This window comes from Orcinus orca, chromosome 10 (genome assembly GCF_937001465.1).
Source record: "Orcinus orca chromosome 10, mOrcOrc1.1, whole genome shotgun sequence".
NCBI classification, from domain to species: Eukaryota; Metazoa; Chordata; class Mammalia; order Artiodactyla; family Delphinidae; genus Orcinus; species Orcinus orca.
In genome coordinates, this window is record NC_064568.1 from 4,871,918 (window position 1) to 4,898,958 (window position 27,041).

The 27,041-nt window shown below is 44.1% G+C and overlaps 2 protein-coding genes across 10 annotated transcripts in view; one reads left to right on the forward strand and one right to left on the reverse strand.

Annotated features, from left to right (window-relative positions):
- Nucleotides 1-8,519: 8,519 nt before the first annotated feature.
- Nucleotides 8,520-27,041, reverse strand: part of LOC101272154 (peroxisome proliferator-activated receptor gamma) — a 221,340-nt gene continuing 202,818 nt past the window's right edge. For 3 of the 8 annotated variants that reach the window (XM_049716094.1, XM_004284292.4, XM_033414113.2), the window contains 4 exons: nucleotides 26,406-26,442; nucleotides 25,151-25,262; nucleotides 24,021-24,110; nucleotides 23,049-23,182 (listed from right to left, as the gene is read on the reverse strand). In XM_049716094.1, the coding sequence (XP_049572051.1) occupies nucleotides 23,123-23,182; nucleotides 24,021-24,110; nucleotides 25,151-25,262; nucleotides 26,406-26,442 (299 nt within the window). In that variant the 3' untranslated portion in view covers nucleotides 23,049-23,122. Of the gene's footprint in view, nucleotides 8,658-15,691; nucleotides 15,933-17,980; nucleotides 18,020-22,414; nucleotides 23,183-24,020; nucleotides 25,263-26,405; nucleotides 26,443-27,041 lie in introns of those variants that run through there. The other 5 variants (XR_007479747.1, XR_007479746.1, XM_033414109.2 and 2 more) reach the window with 5 other exon arrangements.
- MKRN2OS (MKRN2 opposite strand) lies at nucleotides 9,504-15,496 on the forward strand. Of its 2 annotated transcripts, XM_033414118.2 has the most exons (4): nucleotides 9,504-9,820; nucleotides 12,987-13,036; nucleotides 14,036-14,198; nucleotides 15,000-15,496. In XM_033414118.2, the coding sequence occupies exons 1-4, from the start codon at nucleotides 9,522-9,524 to the stop codon at nucleotides 15,238-15,240; spliced, it is 753 nt and encodes a 250-aa protein (XP_033270009.2). In that variant the 5' UTR covers nucleotides 9,504-9,521; the 3' UTR covers nucleotides 15,241-15,496. The 2 variants fall into 2 exon arrangements, with proteins under 2 accessions (XP_033270009.2, XP_033270010.1); XM_033414119.2 differs by lacking the exon at nucleotides 12,987-13,036 and having other exon boundaries at nucleotides 9,763-9,820.

Sequence of the window (27,041 nt, forward strand, 5' to 3'; positions counted from 1 at the left end):
ACTTTCCTCTGGTTGACTACATCCTGCAGATCCTGCTTCCACACCCGTCTCCAAAGCGTCCCTCTTCTCTCCATTTCCACCGTTATGGTTCCTGTCTAAGCAAGTGGCACTCCTTGCCTGGGCCCATGCACTGGCCTCTTAACTGGTCTTCTGGCTTCTGCTCCTGCCCTTTTCTAGTCTGTCACACAAAACCTGTTTTTAAAAAAATAATAATTAATTTTACCTTATTTATTTTTGGCTGCGTTGGGTCTTTGTTGCTGCACGCGGGCTTGCTCTAGTTGCGGCGAGCGGGGGCTACTCTTCGTTGCGGTGCGTGGGCTTCCCATTGCTGTGGCTTCTCTTGTTGTAGAGCACAGGCTCTAGAGCGCAGGCTCAGTAGTTGTGGCGCACGGCTTAGCTGCCCCGGGGCATGTGGGATCTTCCCGGACGAGGGCTCAAATCTGTGTCCCCTTCATTGGAAGGCGGATTCTTAACCACTGCGCCACCAGGGAAGCCCACAAAACCTGTTTTTAAAACATAAATTGGATCATGTCATTCACCTCTATTAACCTCTCAGTAGTTTCCCATTGCTTTTTTCAAAATTTCTTTTTTAAATTGTAAAAACTTGAGATAGTAGCAAAGTACAGGGAAGTGCACAAAATACATATATACATATGTGAATTTTTACGTATGTATACGCTCATGAAACCAGTAACTAGATCAATATAAAGAACTTTATCAACACTCCAGAGGGCTCCTTTATGCCACTGCCCAGTCAATACCTCCCAATTGTTCAATTCTTTGAACAACTGTTTCAATTTTTCTTGACTTTCATATAAATGAAATAATTCAGTATGTACTCTCTTGTCTTTCTTCTTTTGACCAACATTCCGTGAGATCTACCCATGTTGTTATACACAGCTGTATGTTGTTTTTACTTTGCTGTAAAAATATTGTCTTCTGATGAATGAGCATGGTATATACCTCCAATTACTTAGACCTTTTGAAATTTCAGAAACTTAGGAAGAATATTGGAAAATTTGTAGTTTTCAGTGTACAAGTCTTCAACAACTTTTATTAGATTTATTCCCAGGTACCTAGATGAGTTTTTTTGATACTGTTTTAAATGATAGTTTTTAAAGTGTCCTAATTGTTTGTTGCTTGCTCCATACTACACTCATGTATTAATTTAAATTGTTTTGTATTCTCTACACACACAATCATGCCATCAACAAATAATGACAGTTTCACTTTATTTTCAACCTTCATATCCTTTATTTCTTTTTCTTATTGCACTATTGAAAATCTCAGTGCAAGTGTAAATAGAAGTGGTAATAGTGGACACATTGTCTTGTTCTTGAGTTCACGGAAAGTATTTAATATTTCATCATTAATTAAAATGTTAGCCCTAGAGTTTTTGAAACTATCCATTATCAAATTAAGGCAGTTTCTTTATCATTCTAGTTTTCTTAGAGTTTTTAATCATGAATATGTCTTGTTTTTTAAATCAAATCTGTTTCTTCCCCCCCCATCTATTAAGAAAACCATCTATTGAGAAAACCATGTCTTATCCTTTATTCGGTTAATGTGTTGAACTATATTGATTGATTTTTGAATGTTAAACCAACCTCAGATTCCTTGGCTATACCCCCACTTGGCCATGATATATTATTCTTTCTATAAATCATCAGATTCTATTTGTTAATATTGTGTTTAGGAGTTTTGCATCCTTATTCATAAGACATATTGGTATGTAGTGTTCCTTTTTTGTAATGTCCATGTCAAGTTTTGTACCTGAGATGTGCTGGCCTCATAAAGTGAGTTTGGAAGTCTTCCCTCTTTTCTATTCCTTGGAAAAGTCTGTAATATAGCTATTAATTTTTTCCTTAAATATTTGAAAGAACATACCACTGAAGCCATCTCAGCCTGCACATAACGTCATAAGATTTTTTATTAAAGGTTTAATTCTGTATTACATATAGGGCTATTCAGATTTTATCTTCTATCAGGTTTGGGAAGCTTTTTTCCCCCAAGTAAATTAGTCCATTTCATCTAAATTATGAAACATGGAGTTGTTAATAATATGTTCTTTAAAAAAATCTGTAATGGTGTCTCCTTTCATTACTGATATTAATAATTGGTGTTTTATCTCTTTTTAAAATCCATTTTACTAGAAATTTATCAATGATTTTAATCTTTTCAATGGACAAGATTTTGGCTTTATTCATTTTCTCTATTGTACATGTTTTTTTCTATTTCAGTGATTTCTGCTCATATCTTTACTATTTTCTTTTTCTATGTTCTTTGAATTCACAATGCTATTGTTTCTGGCTTCCTGAGATGGAAATTTAGATCACCAGTTTTCAAATGTTCTCCTTTTTTAACTATTTAAAGCTATAATGTTCCCTCTAAGCACATTTTAATTGTGTTCCACAAGTTTTTATGTCATATTTTCCTTATCCTTCAGTTCAAATATTTTCTAATTTCCATTCTTTGACGCGTATGTTATTTAGAAGTGTTCTGCTTAATTTCCAAACAACTGAGGACTTTCTAGTTATCTTTTCCTTACTGATTTCTAGTGTAATCCCATTGTGGAATTGTCTATTCTCCTTTTGGTTTGGTCAACATCTGATTTATATATTTTGAAGCTGTGTTTTAGGTTCAGACAAATTTAAGATTGCTTTAGCTTTTTTTTGTTTCAACACATCACTAAGAAATGTCCTTCTTTGTGCTTAGTTGCACATGTTAATTAGGGCAGTGTTATATCAGTGAAAGAATGTGTTAGAATGTGTCCAGAAATTCTTTTAATTTAAAAGTGTACTTTGTCTGATATTAATATAATCATATCAGCTTTCTTTCAGATAGTCTTTGTATGGTATATCTTTTTCCATCCTTTTATTTTCAACTTACCTGGTATTTTTACATCTAAACTGTATCTCTTGTAAATGGCATATAGTTGATTAATTTTAAAATCCTGATAATCTTTGTTTTGAATTGGATAATTTAGACCATTTACATTAAATGCAATACAGTTGGATTTAAATTTACCATCTTGCTATTAATTTTCCATTCATATAATGTTATTTATTCTCTTTTCTTGTATTCCTTTGGATTAAGTATTTTCATTTATTCCATATTTTTCTTTATTGATTATACACTTTTATTTTTTTGCGGTACACAGGCCTCTCACTGTTCCGGCCTCTCCCGTTGCGGAGCACAGGCTCCGGACGCGCAAGCTCAGCGGCCATGGCTCACAGGCCCAGCCGCTCCACGGCATGTGGGATCTTCCCGGACCGGGGCACGAACCCGTGTCCCCTGCATCGGCAGGCGGACTCTCAACCACTGTGCCACCAGGGAAGCCCTGATTATACACTTCTAATTATCATTTAAAAATTATTCTTTTTTAAAATTATTTATTTATTTTTGGCTGTGTTGGGTCTTCGTTTCTGTGCGTGGGCTTTCTTTAGTGCGGCAACCAGGGGCCACTCTTCATCGCGGTGTGTGGGCCTCTCACTACCGTGGCCTCTCTTGTTGCGGAGCACAGGCTCCAGACGTGCAGGCTCAGTAGTTGTGGCGCACGGGCTTAGTTGCTCCACGGCATGTGGGATCTTCCCAGACCAGGGCTCGAACCCGTGTCCCCTGCACTGGCAGGCAGATTCTCAACCACTGCGCCACCAGGGAAGCCCCTAAAAATTATTCTTTTAACGATTACCCTAGAGATTACAATATGCATCTGTGAATTTACTAAAGTACTAGTGCCTTAAATTAGTACTAGTACCACTTCCTCAACAATGCAAAAAACCTATGATAACTCCATTAACTCTCCTATCACATTTTGTACTATTGTTATCATATATTTTACTTCTGCATATGTTTAAACCCAACAACATATTGTAATGAATGTTGTTTTAAAATGTGGTATTCTTCATTTCTTTCAACCATTCCATGTTTCCATCTAGGATCATTTTTATTCAGCCAGAAGAACTCTTTTAGTATTTCTTATACTGAAGATCTTCCAACGATTAATTTTCTCAGCCTTTATTATATGAGGAAGTATTTGCTCCCATTTTAAAACATGCCTTTTATTTTAGAATAGTCTTAGATTTGCAGAAAAGTTGTGAAGATAGTAGAGACGTCCCATACACTCCACATCCAGTTTCTCCTATTATTAACATCTTGTATCAATATGGCAATGTATGTTGAAACACTAATATGTTATTATAAACCAAAGCCCATACTTTATTCGGATTTCATTAGTTTATACCTTTTTCTGTCCCGGGATCCCATCCAGGACACCACATTGCATCTAGTCATCCTGTCTCCTTGGCTTCTCTTGGGATGGCAGTTTCTGAGAATCTCCTAATTTTTGATGATCATGACAGCTCTGTGAAGTTCTGGTGAGATATTTTGCAGAATATCCCTCAACTGGGATTTATCTCATGTTTTCCTCATGATTAGACTGGGATTATGGGTTTCAGGGGTGGGGGAAGAACTTGGAGCTGAAGTGCCATTCTCTTCACGTCATGTTTGGATCAGACACACCAACTACTGAAACTGGCTCAAGAAGTAGAAAATATGAACAGACCTCTAACAAGAGACTAAATTAGTAATCAAAAAACTTCCCACAAAGAAAATCCCCAAACCAATGGCTTCACTGGTGAATTCTATTAAACATTCAAAGAAGAATTAACACTAATCTTTTACAGATTCTTACAAAAAACAGAAGAAGAAATACTTCCCATTCTATGAGGCCAGTACTACACCTTGATACAAAAACCAGACAAATACATCACAAGAAAACTATAGACCAATATACTTTATAAATATAAAAACCCTCAACAAAATACTAGCCAATGGAATGCAGCAGCATATAAAAAGGATTATACACCATGACCATGTGAGATTTATCCCAGGAGTGCAAGATTCGTTGCACGTATGTAAATCAATCAATGTAACTCACCACATAAATAGAAAACAAAAATATGGTCATTTCAATAGAAATGGAAAAAACATTTGACAAAATCCAACACCCTTTCATAACAAAAACACTCAAAAAAACTAGGAAGAGAAAGGAACTTCCTTAACTTGATAAGATCATCTACCAAAACCCCACAGTTAACATCAGACTCAATGGTGAAAGACTAGAACTTTTCCCTCTAAAATGAGGCACAAGATAAGGATGTTTACTCTTAACACTTCTTTTCAACATTATACTGGAATTTCTAGCCAGGGCACTTAGACAAGAAAAAGAAATAAAAGTTATTCAGATTGGAAAAGAAAAAGTAAAACTATCTTTACTTGCAAATGATATGACCCTGTATAAAACTCTTAGAAGAAAGCGTAATCATAAATTTTCATGACATTGGATTAGGCAATGGATTCTTAAATAGGACACCAAAAGCATAAGAAACAGAAGAAAAAATGGATACATTTGACTTAATCAAATTTTAAAAAATTTCTGCTTCAAATAACACCATCAAGAAAGTGAAAAGACAGTATTTAGAATATATATAGTATATCCAGAATATATAAACAAAAAATACAAAAAAAGACAAAGATATATAAAGAACACAAACTCAACAATAAAAAAAATAACCCAATTAAAAAATGGGCAAAGCATTTGAATAGATATTTCTCCAAAGAAGAAATACAAATGGCCAACAGGCACATGAAAAGACGCTCAGCATCATTAGTCATTAAGGAAGTGCAAGTCAATCCCACAATGAGATACCAATTCGAAACCACTAGGAAGGTTAAAACAAGAAATACAGACAATAACAAGTGTTGGTGATGTGGAGAAACTGGAACCCTCTTAAATTGCTGGTGGGCATGGAAAATGATGCAGCCACTTTGAAAAAAAGTTTGGCAGTTGCTCAAAATGTTAAATACAGAGTTACTATGTGACCCAGAAATTCCACTCCTGGGTATATAATCAAGAGAATTGATAACATATGTCCACACAAAATCTTGTACAGTAATATGAAACTTGTTTATAGCAGTGTTATTCATAATAGCCCCCAAATGGAAACAATCCAAATGTCCATCAGCTGATGAAAGGATATACAAAACGTCGTACCTCTGTACAACGGTATATTATTCAGCCATAAAAAAGGAATGAACAACCAATACATGCTACAACATGGATGAACTTTGAAAACATTATGCCAAGTGAAAGAAGCCAGATACAAAAGACCCCATATTGTATAATTCCACTTATATGAAATGTCCAGAATAGACAAATCCATTGACAGGAAGCAGACTAGTGGTCGCCAGGGGTTAGTGGGAGGGAAGAATGGGGAGTGACTGCTAACAGGTACAAGGTTTCTTTTTTGGAGTGATAAAAATGTTCTGAACTTAGATTAGGTAAAAACCACAGAACTGTACACTTTAAATGGGTGATTTTTATATGTAAATTTTGTTTCAATTTTTTAAAAAAAGTAAGGCATATTGTAGATAGAAAAAGGGATCCAACATACAGAGAATAGAATTTCATGAAGAAGAAAATCAAAACAGAATTGGGAGATTGGATTGACATATATACACTAATATACATAGAATAGACAACTAATGAGAACCTGCTATATAGCACAGGGAACTCTACTTCATTTTGCTGTACAGTAGAAACTAACACAACATTTTAAAACAACTATACTCCCCCCACCAAAAAAAAAACCAAAAAAAGGAAACAGAACAAATCCTCAAAATTATAATTTATGAACAATTTCCTGAAAAAAAAAGATACAAAACTGTATATTCAAAGAGCACACCACAGAATATAACAAAAAGGAAGCAGACTCGCAGATACAAAGAACAAACTAGTGGTTACCAGTGGGGAGAGGGAAGCGGGGAGGGGCAATATAGGGATAAGGGGTTAAGAGGAACAAACTATTAGGTATAAAATAAGCTACAAGACTATATTGTACAACATGGGAATATAGCCAATATTTTATAATAACTATAAATAGACTATAACTTTTAAAAAAATAAAGTTTTATAAGTTCAAAAACTACACAGAACATACCACAAGCCTGAATAAATCAACCTAAAAAAACAACATCAAGACGTATAATAAAATTACTGATCTTTAAAAAAAAAAAGAAATATTCTTTGGGCATATTGGCAAAAAAGAACACGACTTATAGGAGAAAGAAAATTGTTTTGTCATCAGACTTTTGACAGCAGTACTTTATACCAGAAGAAAATGGAATAACATATTAAAGAAAATGCGAGCCAAGGATTTTATATCCAGCAAAACCGACCTAAAGAACAGAGATGAGTTATCGACATACTAGAACTCAGAGAGGCACTTCCCTGGTGGTGCAGCGGTTAAGAATCCACGTGCCAGTGCAGGGGACACGGGTTCGAGCCCTGGTCCAGGAAGAACCCACGCCACGGAACAACTGAGCCCGTGAGCCACAACTACTGAAGCCTGCGTGCCTAGAGCCCGTGCTCCGCAACAAGAGAAGCCACCGCAATGAGAAGCCCGCGCACAGCAACGAAGAGTAGCCCCTACTTGCCACAGCTAGAGAAAACCCACGCGCAGCAACAAAGACCCAACACAGCCAAAAATAAATAAATCAATTTATTTAAAAAAAAAAAAAGAACTCAGAAACTAGTCTTCCTATGAGCCCTTCCTGAGGAATCTTCTAGGAATGAACTTCATAATTATTAGAGAGTGAGGAAAGGACTAATAGTGAGCATGAAAAGATATTTGTGTGTAAAACTAAGCCTTAGCGAGGGCTAGAGGGGAGAGGTTATTGTTTACAATGGCAGATGCTTTGACAGTGAAGAAATAGGATAACCATTTAAATACATGAGAGGAAGATGGGGAGAGTATGTGCAAAAATTTTAAAAACCCTCTAATCATAATTAGAGGTGGTGCTATTACTACTGCTACTCTGAGATTGTGTAAAGTGGGATAAAGCATCCCCTGTATCCTTGAGACCAAGGCTTTCAGTGTGGAGGAAAAGAGATACAAATGTAACATAGAAGAGATTAAGTAAAAACACTAGTCCTGAAGTTGAATTGGAAACAGCATGTAATCCTTATGTGTATGCATGTATGCATGTGTGTGTGCACCTTTTTTTACCCTGCTCTGTTCACTGAAAAGATCAAGAAACGATTTAAAAAAAAGAATGCTAGCATATTAAAAATGTTTATTAAGGCATGGCTCCTCTGTTTCTTTTCATAGGACTAAAAATACCTCTTGGTATTGGTGTCATGAAGATGAATATATTCTCAGTTGAAAGTAACTTGGGTCACACAAACAATCGAACAGTAGCGGTGGTTTATATTAATAATGAACAATCTCAGATCCTTGTCACCTGAGCTGCGTGTCTAGCTATAACCTGTCTGCCTTCGCTGTAACAAGAGAAAGTTGGTTGAAATGATTTCTAAGGTCTTTTTTTATTGCTGTGAGTCTGATCATCATTCCATATTACTACACTGAATACGTGCTTTTCTGCACTTCAGCATACTGTGCCTTATTTAAATGCACATTAGGAAACACTTTTCTGAAGTGCCTTTACCTGCCATGACACCTTCTCTGTGGCTCTTCCCTCTACGATCGCTTTTCTCTGGAACCACAGGCATCAGGAGGCGATTGGCTAAGGAGTGTGTTGCCACCAAACTTTGGATTCCTCTGCAGGCATCTGAAAGGCTGAGCTGGACCTATACAACTGATAGTGTGAAAAAGTTTTCAAGATGAGAGAAAACCACAAATTTCAAAACAGTATACAGTAAAACAACACTGGGGTTTGAAGAAAGTATGTGGAAATATTCACTTATTTTACCTTGCAGGTTTCTCCCGGGAGTACAATACGGTGGGTGGAAAAATGCTATGAGAAATGGGGGCACATTACCTTTCTTTCCACATATCCTTATGCAGCTGCTTAAAATTATTTTAAAACTGAAGAATCATAAAGTGCATATAGTAAAACGTACAGCTTGATGTATTTTCACAAACTGAATATTCTCGTATAATCAACACCTAGATAATGAATCAGCACAACCCCAGACCCCAGGTCCCCCTCAGGCCCTCTTCCAGTCAGCACCCACCACCTCGGGTAACCACTATCCCTATCCCTGTGCTGTTAATTTTTTATGAGCATGAGTCCTTCTACAATATAAAATATCAAAAGAAAAACAGCCTCAAAGTAAGGATTCCATTTATTTATCCAAAACCCAAACAATATAACCTATTCTAGAAAACCAAAAGTAAATGTGGGTCACTAACTCCAAGAAGCTCACAGACAAATTAAATAACAGCGCTGGTGGAAACAAATACAGTGCTGCCAGCGCAAGGGAACGCTGGGGGAAGCTGAGGAAGGTTTCACAGAAAGGTAGGGCTTTGGAGAATGAGGAAGAGCTGGCTATCGACTGTTGCAAAACGTACAAAGGCTAGAAAGAAACGTTGTGAGCACAAATGAAGCTGGCTCTTTAAGACACCTGTTCATGGGGAGGCCTGGTTACAGGTTAACCCTAGCTGTTTTGGCTTCTGAAGCCACCAGTCAGAATGACATCACTGTTATCAGGTTACTCGGATGGAGGGCATTTGCTGGCCATGTAACGCGGAAAAGGAAGTCCTGGGGAACACACCCCTCCTTGCCCAGGAGGGGAAAGCCATGCAGCGCCCAGAGGCTGGGAAGCCTATTATCAAATTCAACCACTGTCAGAAGTACATCTACAGCTTCAGCGTGCCGCCATGCTGCCCCCTCTGCCGGCAGGACGTGGGCTCCAGGAAGCTGGAGGAAGCACCTGTCAGCATCCCTAATCCGTTTACCGATGGGCATCAAGAAGAGTGTTCATTCCTCCTCAGACCAACTCAAGGGACGTTTCTTAGGTACAGTGTTTTATGTGTTGCATTGGATTGTGCAAAGCTTCCCTTCTCTGTTTTAGTCACTTAAACTTTCTTTTTCTAACGTGCTATATACAGTGTGAGAGTTGGTGGATAACCTTTTCAGCGGTCTGGTGTTAAATCCTAAAATGTTGGCCTTTTTGTTTCATAAGAATAGAAGGGTGCATACTTTCCTGGAATGATAAGTGCAAGACTATACGAAGGTCAAACCTGCTTATACAATTTTAAGAGAGAGGAATCGATAGCCTGGAGATTTTTTTTACCCATAGATTTTGTGCTAAGAGGCTAACTGGGAAAATGGCCCAGCAGCTAATCTCATCAAAATAATACCTTTACTTCGAGTTAGTTTGTAACATTTGTGACAAGCAGGTACCCTGCACAGAGCCTGAAGGATGGCCACGTACAGACTATTTTGCATGGAGGTGCATGAAATTGAGACTAGAGCTGGTCTGTTTCAATGGTAGACGTCACCTGACTTTAAGAAACATTTCAGAAATCAAAAGAAAGGATGGTGCCTTCTTAAGAGTCCTGAGTTTACAGGTGGAATTGGAACTGGCCCTGCACGAGCCAGGTTTCAAGAGAACAGTGATGAGTAATGGTGCGAGCTTTGGGAAGTGTGTCGTGCACACTATTGTGGTCTGATGCCCAGACCTTCCTGCCTCCTTGAAACATACCCTCCTGAGTCCCTCCTGCCCTCTAGTGCTGGTTTGGGATAAGAAAATTGGAGTTGACTACTTTCCTGCTCGCTAACTTCCTTAAGCAATTTCCGTCCAGTCCCTATGGGGATGAAATGAACCGACGTGTGTACAAGGCATTGGTCAAACACTAGGGGCACAACAGACTGCACTCCTGACCCTTCCTCGGGGAGGCAGCGGGATGCAGAGGGGACCGTGCAGGCTTGTACGCCAAGAAGCCCCCCATTCCTACCCTGATTCAGACCAGCTCCAGGACCCTCTCCGAGTCTCTGGTTCCTCACCTGTAAAATGAGGACCCGCTGACCTTGCAGAGTTGTGAGGGTCAGCGAAAAGGCCTATAAACCTGGCCCGGGTGCCAGGCACGACGTTGAACCAACACGCTCCTTCCTGTCCCAATATTTTCATACTCAGCTCAGAACATGACTGGGAGAACCTTCATTTCTCCCTTAACCAGATTCATGAAGCCCAAACTGTTTTATAAGGCCCCTCATTCACGCTAACTTGGAGTTAGTAACTGGTTGGATTCCGAAAGCTTTTGAACAGAGCTTAAAATTCAGAATTCACTTCCTGTAACGCTGGTTCACTCAACAGGTGCTCACTGAGCAGCTGTGTGTGGGAAATGCTAGGGATGTCACAGTGAACAAGCTGCTGCCCTGCTCTCCAGAAATGACACAACACGCGACAGGCTTTCAGGCTAGCCCCTGAGAAGCATTCCTCTCTTCTTTGATGTGGTGGTGACACTAACAGCCCTGGCCTCCCTCGGCAGCAGCAGAAAGGAGGTGGTGGTGTGGAAATACATCGTGTGCTTAGGCATCTTCCTATCCCCCTCAGGAACTCAGGCCAGGATCTGCAGAACCCAAGGAGCCCCCTGCCCACCAGTCCCTTGAAGGCCGAGTTCCAGACTAGTTTTTTCCCTCTCCTCCTGTTTCTAAACCCTCAGGACCAACTCCCACAACTCATCTTGAGACAATTTCATCTACTTCTTAAGAGAACCAGCAGTGACTCAAAGGAATCACGGAGGCTCTGATCTAACTAGATGAGGATCCCTCAGGGCTGCCATATAGGGCCGTGCAGCTTGTGGACTGCACAAAGGCACCTGGCCAAGGCAGTGGCGGGTACCGAAGTTCAGCCTGCATTCCACTCACCCCGGGCAGCACCCTGGGCAGACCTGCATCTGCAGGAAGAAGGGGCACCTTTTCTTAATCTGTACAAAACTATCATATGGGATAGGGGTGGCCCTGGCCCTGCCCCATCACATGCTTCTGTAACACTTCTCAATCTATTAACAACTTGTTAAACTAAAACTAGAAAAGTCTTCTCTGGAAGCAGGCAAACCCTGTGAGGCAGGGACCTCATTTCCCGTTGTGTCACTAGCACTTCACTTCAAATGACAGGCCCGTAGTTGACATGTTGCATGAATGAGAAATAACTGGAGGAGAGCGGGAGTGACAGGGAACGCCTGGGATTTAGGCGGGAAACAGAGAGGCTGTACATGCAGGGAGTGATCTGCGGATGGCACACATCCAGGTCCAGCACCGTGATCGGCCACCCAAGACTTACTGTTTTTCCCAGCTTCATTCTCAACCTCTGAACCCACAGGGTCTCAGAAAACTCACAGTGGCTGCAACAAGACGGCCTGGGGGGACTGCTCTGAAGAGGTGGGCAGCCATTTGTGTCCTTGGCCATTGTAAACCCCGGGACTGCTTGCTTTAACGAGGAAGCAAACATTCAGAACTGTGGTCTGACAAAGGAGCGCGTCATTTAAAAACTACCTGACTTATGTGACACCTCTACATGGTAGCACTCAACAGGCATTTTACTCTTACAACCAGCTTGCTAGGAGCTAATGCTATTTCCATCTGACAGGTGAGAAAGTCTCGGGGCAAACAAGTGATAGCCTGGGATCATATATAGAGGTTAAATTACCTGGAGTTACACATCTGATGCACAGCCTCGGGGGAAGAATAATTTCAGGAAAGAAGGGCTGTCCAGGAAAAGTGAGTGTGGCCACAGGCTTCAAGACCATATTAGTTTCAAAGGTAGAAGTCCACCGAGGTGCTTTCAGGACACTCTCACCCACGTTGGCCTGAGGAACAGGCTGCCCTCTCACACTTAAGGAGGAAAGAATCAGGAGCTTCCTCAACAGCTGACAGCCGGGTGGGCCCCTCTGCTGCAGAGCCAGGCGTCATGCGGACGTTACGCTCCAGCAGGGCTGGCCTTCCAGCACACTCACCTTTAGGACTGCGGGGGCCAAGAAGATCCAGAGGGGGTGCAGGGCACTGTTTTCTACCTCACACGTACTCTTGGCCTTTCCACTAACCTGGTCTCTGGCACCGAGGCCGAGTTCTGGCACCGGCCAAGAGGGGAGGCCCACTGTTCTCCTCCCACTTTAAATACCAATTCCACACGCCTAGTGTGTGCAGATGAGAGGACAAAAACGCTCTTGTTTCTTCTAGGGAGTATGACGGAAGGTCTGATCTTCACGTGGGGATAACCAACACAAATGGTAAGTGCACTTTCATAGCTTAAAAAGTTCCCCCAATACCTGGTTAGAAGAGAGCAGTATTTCTAGAGAAAAAGTAATGTGGCAACGTTACTAACGATACTAAGTATCTGAAAGCTCTTTAATGTTTTCTCAGCCAAGAGCTGAGAAAACATTAAAAACATTGCAAACGTGTATGTTTTTTCTTAGTTTTTAAGAGAGGAAGAAACAGACATCTGGAGAGGTTGAGTTGTCCAAGACCTCATCTTGTGTTAGAAGCAGACCCTCTGCTCCCAATGCCACACTCAGCCCCCTGCCACTGGGTCCTCATACTTGGGGTCTCCAGGGGCCAAGCAGGAACACCAGGGATAAACTGGGGGGACACAGCACCTGAGCGTGCGGTAGGGCCTGCGGAAGTTTGCTTTAAAAAATCAGAAAAGCAGCACATTTAAATAAAATGGTTCCTTTGGCCAGATTTAGCTTGGAGGGCACAGTCTGCAGGAAAAGGCCTGGGGAGTGCCGCCAGCAGGAGGGTGCAGGCCTGGGAATGGTGAGCGAGGCCAGCCACTTGCGGCTGCGATCAGGTCCCACAGGTGAAGTCTGATTACAGCCCTTGCTGCTCCCTTGAGGCAGGAGAACTGACACTGTGAACAGAAACCTAGGACTGGGTTTTGAACTCATTGACTGTCACGAACAGTCAAATCTGCACCAGTCTTTGTCAGGAGAAATGTACTGCTGATTTAAGGAAGTGAGACGGACGCCTTTGTAGACAGAGAACTTCAACAAAAATATCTGGAGATGATCACCCCAGCACCTATTACTGTCTCGTTTCTCTGGGACAACCTCGGGTGCTGAGAGCAAGGAGGCAGAGGCTCCCTGGAGGAGGGGCTTCGAGAGCTCTCGGACTGCAATCGGGAAGTGCTGTCTGGGCTCCTGTTGTGTGCAGTTAGCAGGTGGCTGCTGTCCCGTTCACCGGGGTGCGTTTCCCCTGACGCCTCCGTGTGATTTTGGTTTTGGCGGCAGGAGTCGTGTATAATTACACGGTGCACGGTGTCCAGCGAGACGAAGCGGGCTGGGGGCAGAGCGTGAGCATCCCGCTCCTGCAGCCCGGCATGTTCGGACTGATGGACCAGTGGGACAAGTACCTGGAAGACTTCTCCACCACGGGGGCCTGGCTGCCTCACAGGTAGGACAGGGCCCTCACTCACCACCAGGTGCCATCACAGCTCACAGAGGACGCTAAGCTGCACTGACTTGCATGTTGAGCCTGTACTGAGATAGTAGCGTCTGTAACAGAATTAAGCAGGGGCTGAATTACTTGGGGTTTCTGCAGAGGTGAGCTAGCACACATTTCCCCGACAGAACCACAGCACTCTAAGAGCTGAAGGGACCAGACCTTAGTACTCCAGTTATTTCACTTATTTGACTCCTTTACACACTCGACATTTAATAATATGTACAGCAAAACCCACAGTATTATATTCCCTTAAAACAAAACAATTTTAAATGAGGTTCAAAATGTAAACCTATCTAAAGCGCCCCCCATTTTAAGTTTCAGCAAGTTTGAAATTAATTTATCGATTCCTTGCCCCCTTATCACTGTAGAAGATATATAGCATACTTGTGGACTTAAACTGTCCTGATGCTTCCCTTGAAATAAGTTTAGACACTGTAGGATATCATAAAACTCAGACATGGAATTCCACTTCGAGAATCTAGAATTTCAGTGAAATTAAGTTCTACAAATTGGGGCCTATATGCAACTTGAGTCACCACTCTGGACACCTCGGTGAGTCCTAGCTGTACTTAAGCTGCAAGCAGAAATAGCCCCAGATGCCAAGTGTCCCTCTGACCTGCACCTCTGGACACTATGTCATCAAGGGGGCCAGCACACATGGGGGTCCAGCTTGCAGCGAGGTTAAAATTATGAAAGGCCTTGGGCAGCTCAGGGCTAAGCCTTGTCTTCTCGACGCCCTTGCCCCATAAGGTACGAAGAAGACCACCACAACTGCTACAGCTACGCCCTCAAGTTCATTAACTGCGTCCTGGCCACACAGGGCGAGGAGCGGCTGGACCGGGACGAGTTCACGGAGAAGTTCGTGATCCCGAGGACGAGGAAGGCTTCCAAGTACATCATGCTCTACCGCATGATAGAAGAGCACGGCTTCTACGTCATCGAGCCCCCTGGTCCCCAGACAAGCCCACGTCCGGGAAGCGGCTCGTGCTGAGCGCGCATCGCACCTGAGAGCAGACAGGAAGTGATGTCTGGGGGTTTCCGCCTGGAACAGCTACTGGGCCTCTATATGTCTTCAACTGTGTTTAATAAAAAAGAGTTAGACGGCTTCCCTTTATGCATATTTCAGCTTACTGCAGTGTAAGAATTTACGAAATGAATAAAAATTGTCCTGGGTTTTCAAAATTGTAGGCACCACAACTAAAATTGTTTTCACCGTAGTTTGGGGTCCATGTTACAGCATAAAGTGGCAGCATCTTTTTTTCACAGAGCAATGAGAACTCTTCCTATAAATTAAGTAGGGAACAAATTCACCTTTCACTGTGAATCCACAAATTGGGGATTTGTAGGAAGAGACCCTTACAGTTTATGAAGTAATGACTGCCTTCACCTCATTGTTTTTATATAAAAAGCACATGGTAACCTTTTGACAATCAATAATAGTTAAAAAAAAAAAAAAGGAAAAAGGTCTCAGAATCTGAGCCGGGAACCATGCACTCCTCCTGGGTCAGCCTTTCTGTGTCTACACGCACAAACAGGACTGGCAATTCCTCAATCAACCTGTTTCCCTGGCCTGAGGTGGGGAGTTGGGGTGTTGGAGTTACCACAGCGAATCACCTCCTCTGCCCCTCCTAGGTGCAGAATTCAGAAAGGACACGATGAAAGTCCGTCTTCTGTCTCTCATACCTTCAGGAGGAGGAAGGGGACGACTGAGATGAGTAACCACAAGGATTGTTAACAAGCACATTAGAATTTTTACACCCAGATAATCAGACTTTAAATAGCCAGTGATCAAAACATTTCAGGATTCCTCTTTGGAAACTGCTTCCAGAACTCTCTGTTTTTGACCAAACGTGATATACTATCCACCTAATCTTATTCCTCAGCGTGGGCACCGAATCATGTCTAATTTCCAAAAACCAAACCCATCTTCAAGGTAGCAATAGTTACTCAGTAATAAAGATATTCCGAAAACTTGCTACAGATTCTTCAAGCTTGTTTCCAAAGAGGCATTGGTCAGTGTTCCACACTAGCGACTTCAGTGGGAAAAATTGCAGGCAGCTCAACATTTGCATTTGTTAAGTTTTAGGACTGTTCTTTAAGAAATACAAAACTTCCTACCTAGAAAATGAGACCACCTTAAATGACCTGCCTGCTACTCTGTGTCCAAGGAATCATAAAGACCTCAGCGGGTAAAGATGAAAGGGGCGTGGGGTTTGGGGGATATTCCGATTTGCCCCATTCTCTTTAAGCTCTGTCTTAGGACTCTGCTTCCCTGGACCAGTTCTTTACCCTATTATTAGTAATCATAACAGCTGCAATTAACGCGTATTCATAAAAGACTCCACACCAGAGTAAACACTTCTTACTCTTCTCTTTTAATCTCTAAGACCATCCTGTGAGGTAGGTACTGACATCATGCCCATTTTACAGATGACAAGGGAAACGGACTTGCCCAAAGGCACCCAGTGGCAAAACCAGGGTTCAGACCAGGTTTGACTGCAAAGCCTGTGCAGTTACCTCCAGCACCTAGCGACCCGAAAGCGACCAGTGGCACGCAGGGTGTACGGCAACTGGGTCAGCAATTTGCCATCGTTAGAGAAGATAAGCATTCTGCTTTCATCAGCATTCAAATATGAACAGCAGATAAGAAACATGTCATAAAACAATTAAAATAAGAATTGTTGGGACTTCTCTGGTGACACAGTGGTTAACAATCTGCCTGCCAATGCAGGGGACATGGGTTCAAGCCCTGGTCCGGGAAGATCCCACATGCCACAGAGCAACGAAGCCCGTATGCCACAACTACTGAGCCTGCACTCTAGAGCCCGCAAGCCACAACTACTAAGTCTGCGTGCCAAAACTACTGAAGCCTGTGCGTGCCACAACTACTGAAGCCTGTGCGCCTAGAGCCTATGCTCTGCAGCAAGAGAAGCCACCACAATGAGAAGCCTGTGCACCGCAACAAAGAGTAGCCCCGGCTCGCCGCAACTAGGGAAAGACCGCGCGCAGCAATGAAGACCCAACGCAGTCAAAAAAAAAAAAAAAAAAAAAAATTGTTAATATTAGAAACGCTAATTTCATGCTTTCTCCAAGTGCTTGACCTTGATTTTCAAACAAAGCTTTAACAATCCCCACTCCCTATTTTCGGGGCTGCTCTACACCCTGGAGGTGCCTTTGGTAGCGGTCGGCCTCGTACTTCTTCTTTCACTTCAGCAGGCTACAAATGCCCTGCTCACAAAACCACAGTACCAGCCTACAGGTTTTACCCCAGTAAAGGAAATGCGGCATCAGAATACCACAGACAGATGGGCGACGTGGCTCAGCTCTGCAGAAGTGAGAGCTGAGAATCCTCAGCACTGGCACCGACTCCAACCCCAGATGAAATCTGAGGTCCACCTGGCAGCCCAAGTGCACTCCTTCACATCAGCGGTGAGCGCAGCCCTGGGCACACATCTGTCTCCGTCAGCGCTCCTGGGATGATGGACGGCTGGGCTCCCGTTCACAGCAAGGCCACAGAGTCACCGATCCGCAAGACTAAACTAACCCACACGAAGGCATTTTCCCAAAGCCTCCACAGCGTGCATGGATTACTCTTATAACCAGGAAGAGCCAATAAACAATATTAAAAAAACAAGAAGCCACCCGCAATGGCTGCACCTCGCTCCCTTCGTGCAGGAAGTGCTTACCGTGGTACCCCTCCCCCATCCCCAGAGCTGTCTTCACTACTTTACCTCGAACTTTTTCTGTCACCTCCTCCTCCACTGTGTTACCTACCAGGGCATAAAATAGGCTTTTTACTTCCTAGAGGAAGTAATTACGTCAACGCTCACACTCTTGGTTCATCTGAAAGGGAACAAGCACACCTATAATGTGCCAGATTCTTTCTGCGAAACAAACTCAGGAGCTAGTAATTACGCCCCCTTCACAGGCGAGGAAACTGAGGTTCAGAGGGATTAAGCAATGTTCCCAAGGTCACCACTGTTTTCCTAGTGTAGACCTGGACTCTTGGACCCAGGTTTTTCTTTTTTTGTTTTGTTTTGTATTTTTTTTTGCGGTACGAGGGCCTCTCACTGCTGTGGCCTCTCCCGTTGCGGAGCACAGGCTCCGGACGCGCAGGCTCAGCGGCCATGGCTCACGGGCCCAGCCGCTCCGCGGCACGTGGGATCCTCCCGGACCGGGGCACGAACCCGCGTCCCCTGCATCGGCAGGCGGACTCTCAGCCACTGCGCCACCAGGGAAGACCCGGACCCAGATTTTTCTGATTCCACCCTTTCTATTCTATCAGAATGTGCCATCTAAACGTCAGGAAGAAGAATATCTACCTTTGAAATACTGCTTCTGAAAATGGAAAGATTCCAAAAATTTTTAAATGCTAAAAAACTTTCACTTAAAAGAAATCATAGTGAATTACTCTGAAATAAAAAGCACTGCCTTAGTTTAACAACTTCACAAATTTGCTTTTCCATGTCATGTATTGTTAACTGAGGCAACCGTATATTTCACAAAATGGTAAAAAGACTAAAAATTTTCAGCTTATATATAAAAAACCAAAGATTTAAGACAAGCTCATGGATTTAAATCTCTCTCAATTTTAGAAATGGGCCTCAGTTACAGTCTTAAGGAAGTTAACATTCATGGGATAATTGAGTCTGTAATCAGGTTTTTTTTTTTTTTTTGCAGTACGTGGGCCTCTCACTGTTGTGGCCTCTCCCGTTGCGGAGCACAGGCTCCGGACGCGCAGGCTCAGTGGCCATGGCTCACGGGCCCAGCCGCTCCGCAGCATGTGGGATCTTCCCAGACCGGGGCACGAACTCGTGTCCCCTGCATCAGCAGGCGGACTCTCAACCACTGCGCCACCAGGGCAGTCCCTGTAATCAGGTTTTTAAAAATTCAATTCGGTTGGAAAAATCACAAACGGGAGGTGGGTGATGGGGAGGAGAGACATTTAATTTCTTTTTAGCCTAAGTACTTTCCCCACAGGGGAACACTAAAAACCACATTCAAGTAAAGAGCAACTTTTTTTTTTTTAAAGAAAATGAAAATGGTTTAATAAAGGTAAAATAATTAAGACAAAATAAAAACTTTAACAATAAGTAACAATGAACTTTCAGATCTGTATGCTATGCTCAAAAATGCTGGGAAACCTAACCAGGTCCAGCCTGGTAAACCTGCCTAAAACTATGTCCCATTCATGTTGGTTTAATCCCTGCCAAGTGTTACATATAAACGAATTATTTTATAGAATTGAATCTCTTTATGAGGGAATTTTAGAACAGTGAAGGCACAGATCTCACCATTTTCCCTTATAGTTTGGGGCTGAGGTCAGAAAAGGCCTCCACAAAGGCAGGAGAATCAACCTACGGTAAGCATCCGTGTAAGCAGCAGCTGTCACAGGCAGTGCATACTGTGGCTGTAAGGACATGGTGCCTCCTCCTTCCCCCAGATGAACCCTCACAGCTGCAGAGCTGAAGGGTGTTATGGGCCAGGCTCTGTGCTTAAAGCACCCTGTAAGGACCAGCCCGCTGCATCCTCCAGCAACCCCCCGGGGGAACACTATTATTTTTTTGGCAGTGCCATGTGGCTTGCAGGATCTCAGTTCCCTGACAAGACGTTGAACCCAGGCCCACGGCAGTGCAAGTGCTGAGTCCTAACCACTGGACCGCCAGGGAATTCCCACTAACATTATATTATTATTTTTACTTTCTTTTATTGAGGTGAGAGTCATAAACAGTATCATCGGCCCATCTTAGAGATAAGAAAATCAACGCTCATAAGGGCAAGTAAATCGTCCAAGGTCACAGAACCACGAGAGGCAGAGCTGAGATCTCAATGTTTCCTTTCTAGAAGGCTCATTCCACTACACTGACTTCAATAAAATTCTCTCTGGGGAAACTACGAGCTAAGAACCACACTCTGCACCGACGTTCCTGACCTTGGATCCACAGAGGGTCCTCATGGAATCTGCGAACCCCTGACACTGTGTGCCAAGAGACATGGACCAGCACGTTCCTGGTGACAGGGGCCCCGGGCTATACCCCAACCTTGAGGTGGGGAACCACTGCCCAGCGTTGCCAGCACACCCCAGGCCCTGCCTGGAGTGGTGGGCGGCCTTCCCCTCTAACCTCCACTGGATGAGCCCTAGCAGGGCTGTTGTTGACTCATGATTTTTCTGGGCCGGTGTCACTTCAGCTGTGGTGATCTCACAGAGGTACCGAGGGCTCTTGGTTCAAGTCCCCCGCGTGGACATCCTGGCGGTGGCATACGGCGGCCACCTCTGAGCCTCCCTACTCCTCCTGTGGAGCGTCCCACTCCCTGAACTCAGAGGCTGCTACGGGCTAAACAAGAACACAAAGGTATCTGCCCCATCTCGACTCTCACTATCCAAATACTGGCTGTAATGGTTTGCAAAAAAACATTAGCCCATATTGGCTATCCAAGTGAAAGATGACGAATACGTAAGAGCCTGCAGCAAAATCACTCAAGTTCTGAGTGTCTGAACCGAACAGAGGCCGCAGCACACGCCGCTGTCTTAGCCGACTGCCGGGAACTTACACTGTTTAGGTGTGTAGTGTGTTACCACTTCATTTTCCCCACTTTATTAGGTGGAACTGTCTCCTCTGGAAGTGGAGAAGTCCATGAAGAAAGCAGGTGAGTTTCAGAGGCTGAGGAAATCCCCTCCGTTAGGAAAAAAAGCTGGGGCGACAGTCTATTGAGAAGGGTGATCATATAAAAGATATAACCTCGGCCAAGTATGTGCGTCCCTTTCCTGTGTATGGTTTTTGCATTGGGTGGGTGACAAAGCACAACTTGTGAAATGCGTGGGTTCCACAAAGTCTCGCAGTCTCTGGAGCATGGGAGCTATTTTTATCAAGCTAGTGAGATTCATGTATAGAGGATGCACAGCCAGTCAGCGTGATGCCACGGAGCACATGCTGGTACAGATGGAGAGTTAGAAAAGTGATGGGGAGCGAGGATTTGGTGATGGACTTCGGTTTTAAAGCCAGCCTGGAAGGTCTGGGAGATTTATGTAAGCCTGACTGCAGCTGCATGTAAGGCTGCAGCAGCTCCCCCAGTGAACCCCTGAAATTCCCGAAGGTGGCTGTACTGCAGAGCAAATTTCCAATCTTGATGAACCTGAGCTTTTTTTTTTTGAAAACAAAGCGCATGGCCTGCTACACAGTGTTCAAACCATACACATGACGCAGGAGAATCTTTCACACAAGGCTTCTTTGACGGAAGACGATGCTTCTAGGCATCCTTCTAGAGTTTTCAGTTACGGATAATAACTGTGGTCTTTCCGTTTTCACACACCTTTAATGTAGCCTTTATTCCAAGGAGTCACCACAACCTTCAAAGCGTATCAGCTGATGATACAGTACCTGGAGAGCTGATGGGGTGACTGAACTTTGATGAAGGATTCACGGCAGAGTTTTTACCATAAAGGCATTCGATGCACTGATTAGGCTTGGAAAGGAGTGTCATCACAAATGATGAATGAAATAGGAAAGAAACGGCTCTTGAAATTTTTTGCTGACTTTCAAGGTTTTGATAAAGTGGTGATTCAAAGCCAAGTCTTCTGCGGTGTAAGGAGCCTGGAGTAAGCAAGGCGGACGGTAAAAATGCTGACCAACTATTCTCATCACTGATGAAGAGCAAGAAGGTTGCCACAGGCTCTTTCAAACGGATGGGCTTTACTGGTCTGAAACAGGGAAGGAAGGGGAGCTCCATCACCTGGACTCCAAATCTGTAAGACGCAGATCACGCCGACCAAACGGTCTGGCTGCCAGAGCGGTATCGTGAGGAGAAGAGAAGCAACCCCTTAAACACTCAACCTCAAGCAGAATCTTCAGTCATCAGGAGCTCTAAGCCCAAGGTCAAGGGAATGCAAACAGAGGCCCATTTTGGTGTTTTCATCCCACAGCTTCCCAAGATGGTTCTTAGCCGTCCGCTTCTGGGGTACTTGGTGTCAAGGAGAAGGCTGCCGGCCAGTGATGTGAATTTGGGCGCTGGGTGGATCTCAGACATTGTTCACCGTCCCCTCCACCCATCCCCCCCCAGCCCCCGCTGCCCCTCAGGCAACTCTTCATTGTCATCTAAACAATTTAAAAAAGGGCTTCGTTTACTGTGTTTTACCAAATATTAATTACATTCACTATATATCTCCATTCATTTTTTCACCACATATTTTTATTTTATAACGAGTTCAGTGAAGCAAGATACAATTCTTATCTAATCCTGTACAATATTGTTGTGTACTCTACACAACGTGCCCACCAATAAGTTCACTGAGAATTAAATAATGAGGTAACGTGTTTTAAAATGCTTCCTATGATACAGAAATCCTTGGTAGACAGTAAATGGAATTTCCCATGTTTGCGAAATTGGCTGAAGTTCCTGGAGAGCTGGAGACCTGTGGACAGAAGCCCCTCTTCCAGGACAGATTGGACGTGGGTAATGAGAGAGGCAGGTGCACAGTGGTGCCCTGAAAACTGCAGAGCCATTTGGAGAGAAACTACCATTTCAGGTAAAATCAGAGAGTAACAGAAGTTGCCTGTTGCTGGGAGGGTCCTCTTGGGACTGGCCTAGTCCAGCCCCCTCGCAGAAAGGACGAGGCCCTGAGGCGAGAGGCCCGGGGTCAGTGAGTGACCGATCCAAGGACAGAACCTGTAGTCCCCGCACAGGGCTCTTCTTCCCTGTGTAATTTCAACTTCTAACACACTGACACTTTCCGGTGCTCGGAGTGCCACGCTCTTTAAAACTTTTACATTAATGGGCAATTACAATAAAAGGACTCTTTACCTCGCCCTGAACTTGGCTTATACAGGAGACTCAGTAATATTTGCTGGTGAAATCAGAAACCTGAGGCTGAGTTGTTAAAGTTCGTCTTGATCGCTCCTCTCCCGTGAAGAAACCCAACGGCTTAGAATCACCTCCTGTAACCAATCAAAATAAAAGGCGACTGAATTGCAAAAACAGAAATGAACGAACGTGAACAGGCTAGGCATACAGCATCGCAGAGACATTCTGTAGAGAGCTGTCTGTACAAGGATGATACCTGCTCCCCGTTCCTTATAACTAAACATTTGGAGAAATGTGAATGTAGCAAACAGACCTCATGTGGAAACATCTACAGCATCTACAGCAATCACCCCAAGATTCTAAGAGCTACCCCTGCTGTGGTCTCCTACCAGCACATTTCAGGAACAGGAGTGCTGGTGCGAACCCACCGTTCAACACAGTACCAGGTCTGTGACGGTGCCGGTGTGTCTGGGGCAGCACGGGGAAGGGAGACGTGGGTCTCGACTGGCATTTTATGAAGAGCTGAGCCAGTGGGTGTGAGCAGGATAAACAGGGGGACGAGGCGCTTGGGCCCTGGGGACCAACCGCTGGCCTGCTGCGGGATGGGCAACTGCATGGCGGGTCGGCAGTGCCGGCAGAGAAAATCCCGCCAGGAAGATGCGGGAGCCTCAGCCCAACACAGGCCCCCAGCAGCCAGACAAGATGTTCAAGGAGGTGGCGAGCCAACAGTGACCCTTGTCGTTTCAGGGGCCGAGACCCAGGAGAGGTCTGGGCTGCTCCCGGCAGGGGCGGAAACCAGAGGACATCACAGGACAAGGGGCCGCTGGGTTCAGAGGGGAAGGACCTGAGAGGGCTCTCGTCGCCGAGGCGAGATGCTTTTCCCGTCCTGTCTCGGGACCACAGGTTCCAAGGGACGCAATATGCTGGGCAGAGCCTTTGTGACGACATGAATTTGTTTCCGAGTTCACCTACCTGAACTTTAATTTGTTTCATGCATTCTGGTGACTCCATTTCTTTGTCAGTCATGGTGGAGGGTTTAATCAAATAGCACAGCATAAATTCCTATTGAGACATGAAAAACAAACTCCGTATCCCACAAAACAAATCCAAATCTGGGCAGGAAACGCGGCCGCCTCCACCCCCTCTCAGTGTGTGCTGCCCGAAGCTCACAAAGCATGTCCGTTCCCTCCCGGGAACGTAACCAGGCCCCACTCCGGACCAAAGACCTGCCGTTCAGTCATCGTTGACATGGCAGGAGAATGCAAACAGAGCACATATGCTGATTATAAACACAGCGTTTAAAATATTCAATACTGGAAACGGTTTAGACCCCTATTTCTCTAGGACACAGTGACTCGCACAGGATAAAGCCTAAGCAACGTAGCCTGCGCCCAGGCAGCCGCCATCTGGCCCTGCTGGCCCTTCCGGCCTCAACGCCCTGCACGCCTCCAGCAGCTGTGGGAAGGAGAACTCAGAGAGTTACTGAGTAGCAGAGAACACACAAAACTGCCATTCTTCGTAGTCCTGGTATGAGACGAAATGTCCCTTCTAACTTGACGGCAGTGGGATATCGGAGAACACAGGTGGGGCAGTCATGTGGCTCTGGGTTTGAATCCCAGCTCTGCTCATGAGCTGTGTGTTCTTGGACTGGTCACCCAACATCTCTGACTCTGATTCCTCACCCTTCGGATGAGGATAATAACAGGGTAGTGAGAAAAGACATAAGGTGTTTAGCGATAAATACTAATTCCCTTCCTCTCTCTCTTTGAGAGATCTGCTACCTATGAAAAAACAAACACGTCAGTGTTTTTTGAGTCGTCTGTGAATGAGTGGGAGTGGATTCTGAGCACGTGCTGGTTGGGCTGGCCCCCAGGAAGGAAGGCAATGCCCACTGACACCCATCCCCGTGGGAAACCTCGGAGCTCCACCCCTGGAGCTGTGGAGCTGGTGGGGGACAACGGAGAGGGGGGCCAGCTTCCAGAGCTTCGTTCACGCAGATGCTCTGCGGTCCCTACACGTGACTTTCATGCTTCTACCACAATTAAGACGAAAAATCCAACCATTTAAATGACACATGAACCCCAAAGCTGAGGCGGTGTTACCTTGGAGACACTGACTGAAACTCTGCTCAGGGCGGCCAGGGACCGCCAGCTGAGAGGTCTGCGAGGAGAGCCCTCAAAACGGTCATCCACCAGCTCGATGATGACAGAGTAACTGGAAAACAAGGCAAAGGGTGTTTAAAAAAAAAAACAAAAACATGAAGTCAACCCATTTACAAAGAACAGTGCTTGGGACTTCCCTGGTGGTCCAGTGGTTAAGAATCCACCTTCCAACGCAGGGGACGTGGGTTCGATCCCTGGTCAGGGAACTAAGATCCCACATGCCGCGGGGCAAATAAGACCGCGTGCTGCAACTACTGACCATGCAGGCCACAACTAGAGAGCCCGTGTGCCACAACTACAGAGCCCACGTGCTCTGGAGCCCAAGCACCACAACTAGAGAGAAGCCTGAGCCCCGCGACGAGGAGCCCACGCATCGCAGCGGAGGATCCCGCGTGCCGCAACTAAGACTCGATGCAGCCAAAAATAAAATAAATAAATAAATATTAAAATAAAATAAAAATAACATTGTTTGTCCTACCAAGAACGAAAATACAGAAAATAAAACACACAGCATCTGATCCTGAATTCCCCTAGACTACTACTGGGAAAAGTATTAATGAAAAACTCACACTTTACATTACAAACTATAAGCCTGATTCAGCACTTACAGGAAAGGAACAGAAATATTTCTCCCAGCGTGAAACCGGTGAATTCATTCAACTGTTTAGATAATAATACTCACTGATATGAAGATGAATAATTACTATATAGCAGTAACTGCATAGATTAACTCAATGTTTAATGCTAAAACATAAATTATCCTGACCTATTTACTATTTTATAGATAGTGTAACAACTTCTACTTATAAGGGACAGACATATAGTATCTATTCCTATTAAACCAGGAGGAATTTGACTCTAATTATTTGTGTGCCTCTGAAAATTAAATTGGGGCTCAGAAATTTCCTCCTGTCACTTTAAGCCATGAACTTATTTACAAATCACTCCAATAAATCATGAGCTTGGGATGAACACACACATACTAATATGCACAAGACAGATAACCAACAAGGACCCACTGCATAGCACAGGGAACTCCACTCAATTATTCTGTGATAACCAAAATGAGAAAAGAAACTAAAAAAGAATGAATATATGTGTATGTGTAACGGAATCACTTCGCTGTACAGCAGAAACACACACAACACTGTAAATCAACTATACTCCAAAAAAAAAAAAAGAAATCACTCCAAACCTTGCGTGGTAAAATGGAGGGCCTTTTCGATACAACACTGCAAAGAGAAAGAAAGAAAACTGGTAACCGCTCGAAATCACAGTCTCATTTCATACTTATAAAGTATTTTCTTCTTCAAACACCCAGGGCTCTCTATGTGGGTAACCTGTAATACACCCTGTGGTCTGTTTTTAAAACCCAAACTGTTATTTTCCCCTGGAACAAAAATTAGCAAAGCAAATCTGGTGCCAAGACCCTAACACCCTCGTCCCACCTGCGCCCCACAAATGAACTCCAAATCCAAGTATAAGCAATTTTTGTCCTGTCTCTTGTCTTACACTCTCCAGAGAGAGAGTGTGAAATCATGTCAAGCGTGTCAAGTTGGTATAATGAGGACCAACATTCAGTTATTCATTTCAAATCTTCTGAATCGTCATTCAGGGTCTGAGCTCCTCTGGCCGGTACAGGATAGGTGCTGGTGCTAAAGATGAATGAGACTCATGCCTACTTTTAGGAAATTCAAAGTCAAGTGGGGAAAAAGTCACATAAGCACACACGCCACTCGGAGACGCGCCTGCCCACCTCATTCAGTCTGTGGAGGTCAGAGTGGCTGGCCGGGGTCTGCCGTGGACCGTGGAAGTGCAGGCGAGCCCTCGG

Excerpts from the sequence above, each read along its gene's own strand:
- MKRN2OS (XM_033414118.2), top strand. The coding sequence starts at position 9,522 with ATGGAGGGCATTTGCTGGCCATGTAACGCGGAAAAGGAAGTCCTGGGG. Across the intron at positions 9,821-12,986 it reads ACTCAAGGGACGTTTCTTAG|GGAGTATGACGGAAGGTCTG; the intron begins GTACAGTGTTTT and ends TGTTTCTTCTAG. Across the intron at positions 14,199-14,999 it reads GGGGCCTGGCTGCCTCACAG|GTACGAAGAAGACCACCACA; the intron begins GTAGGACAGGGC and ends TTGCCCCATAAG.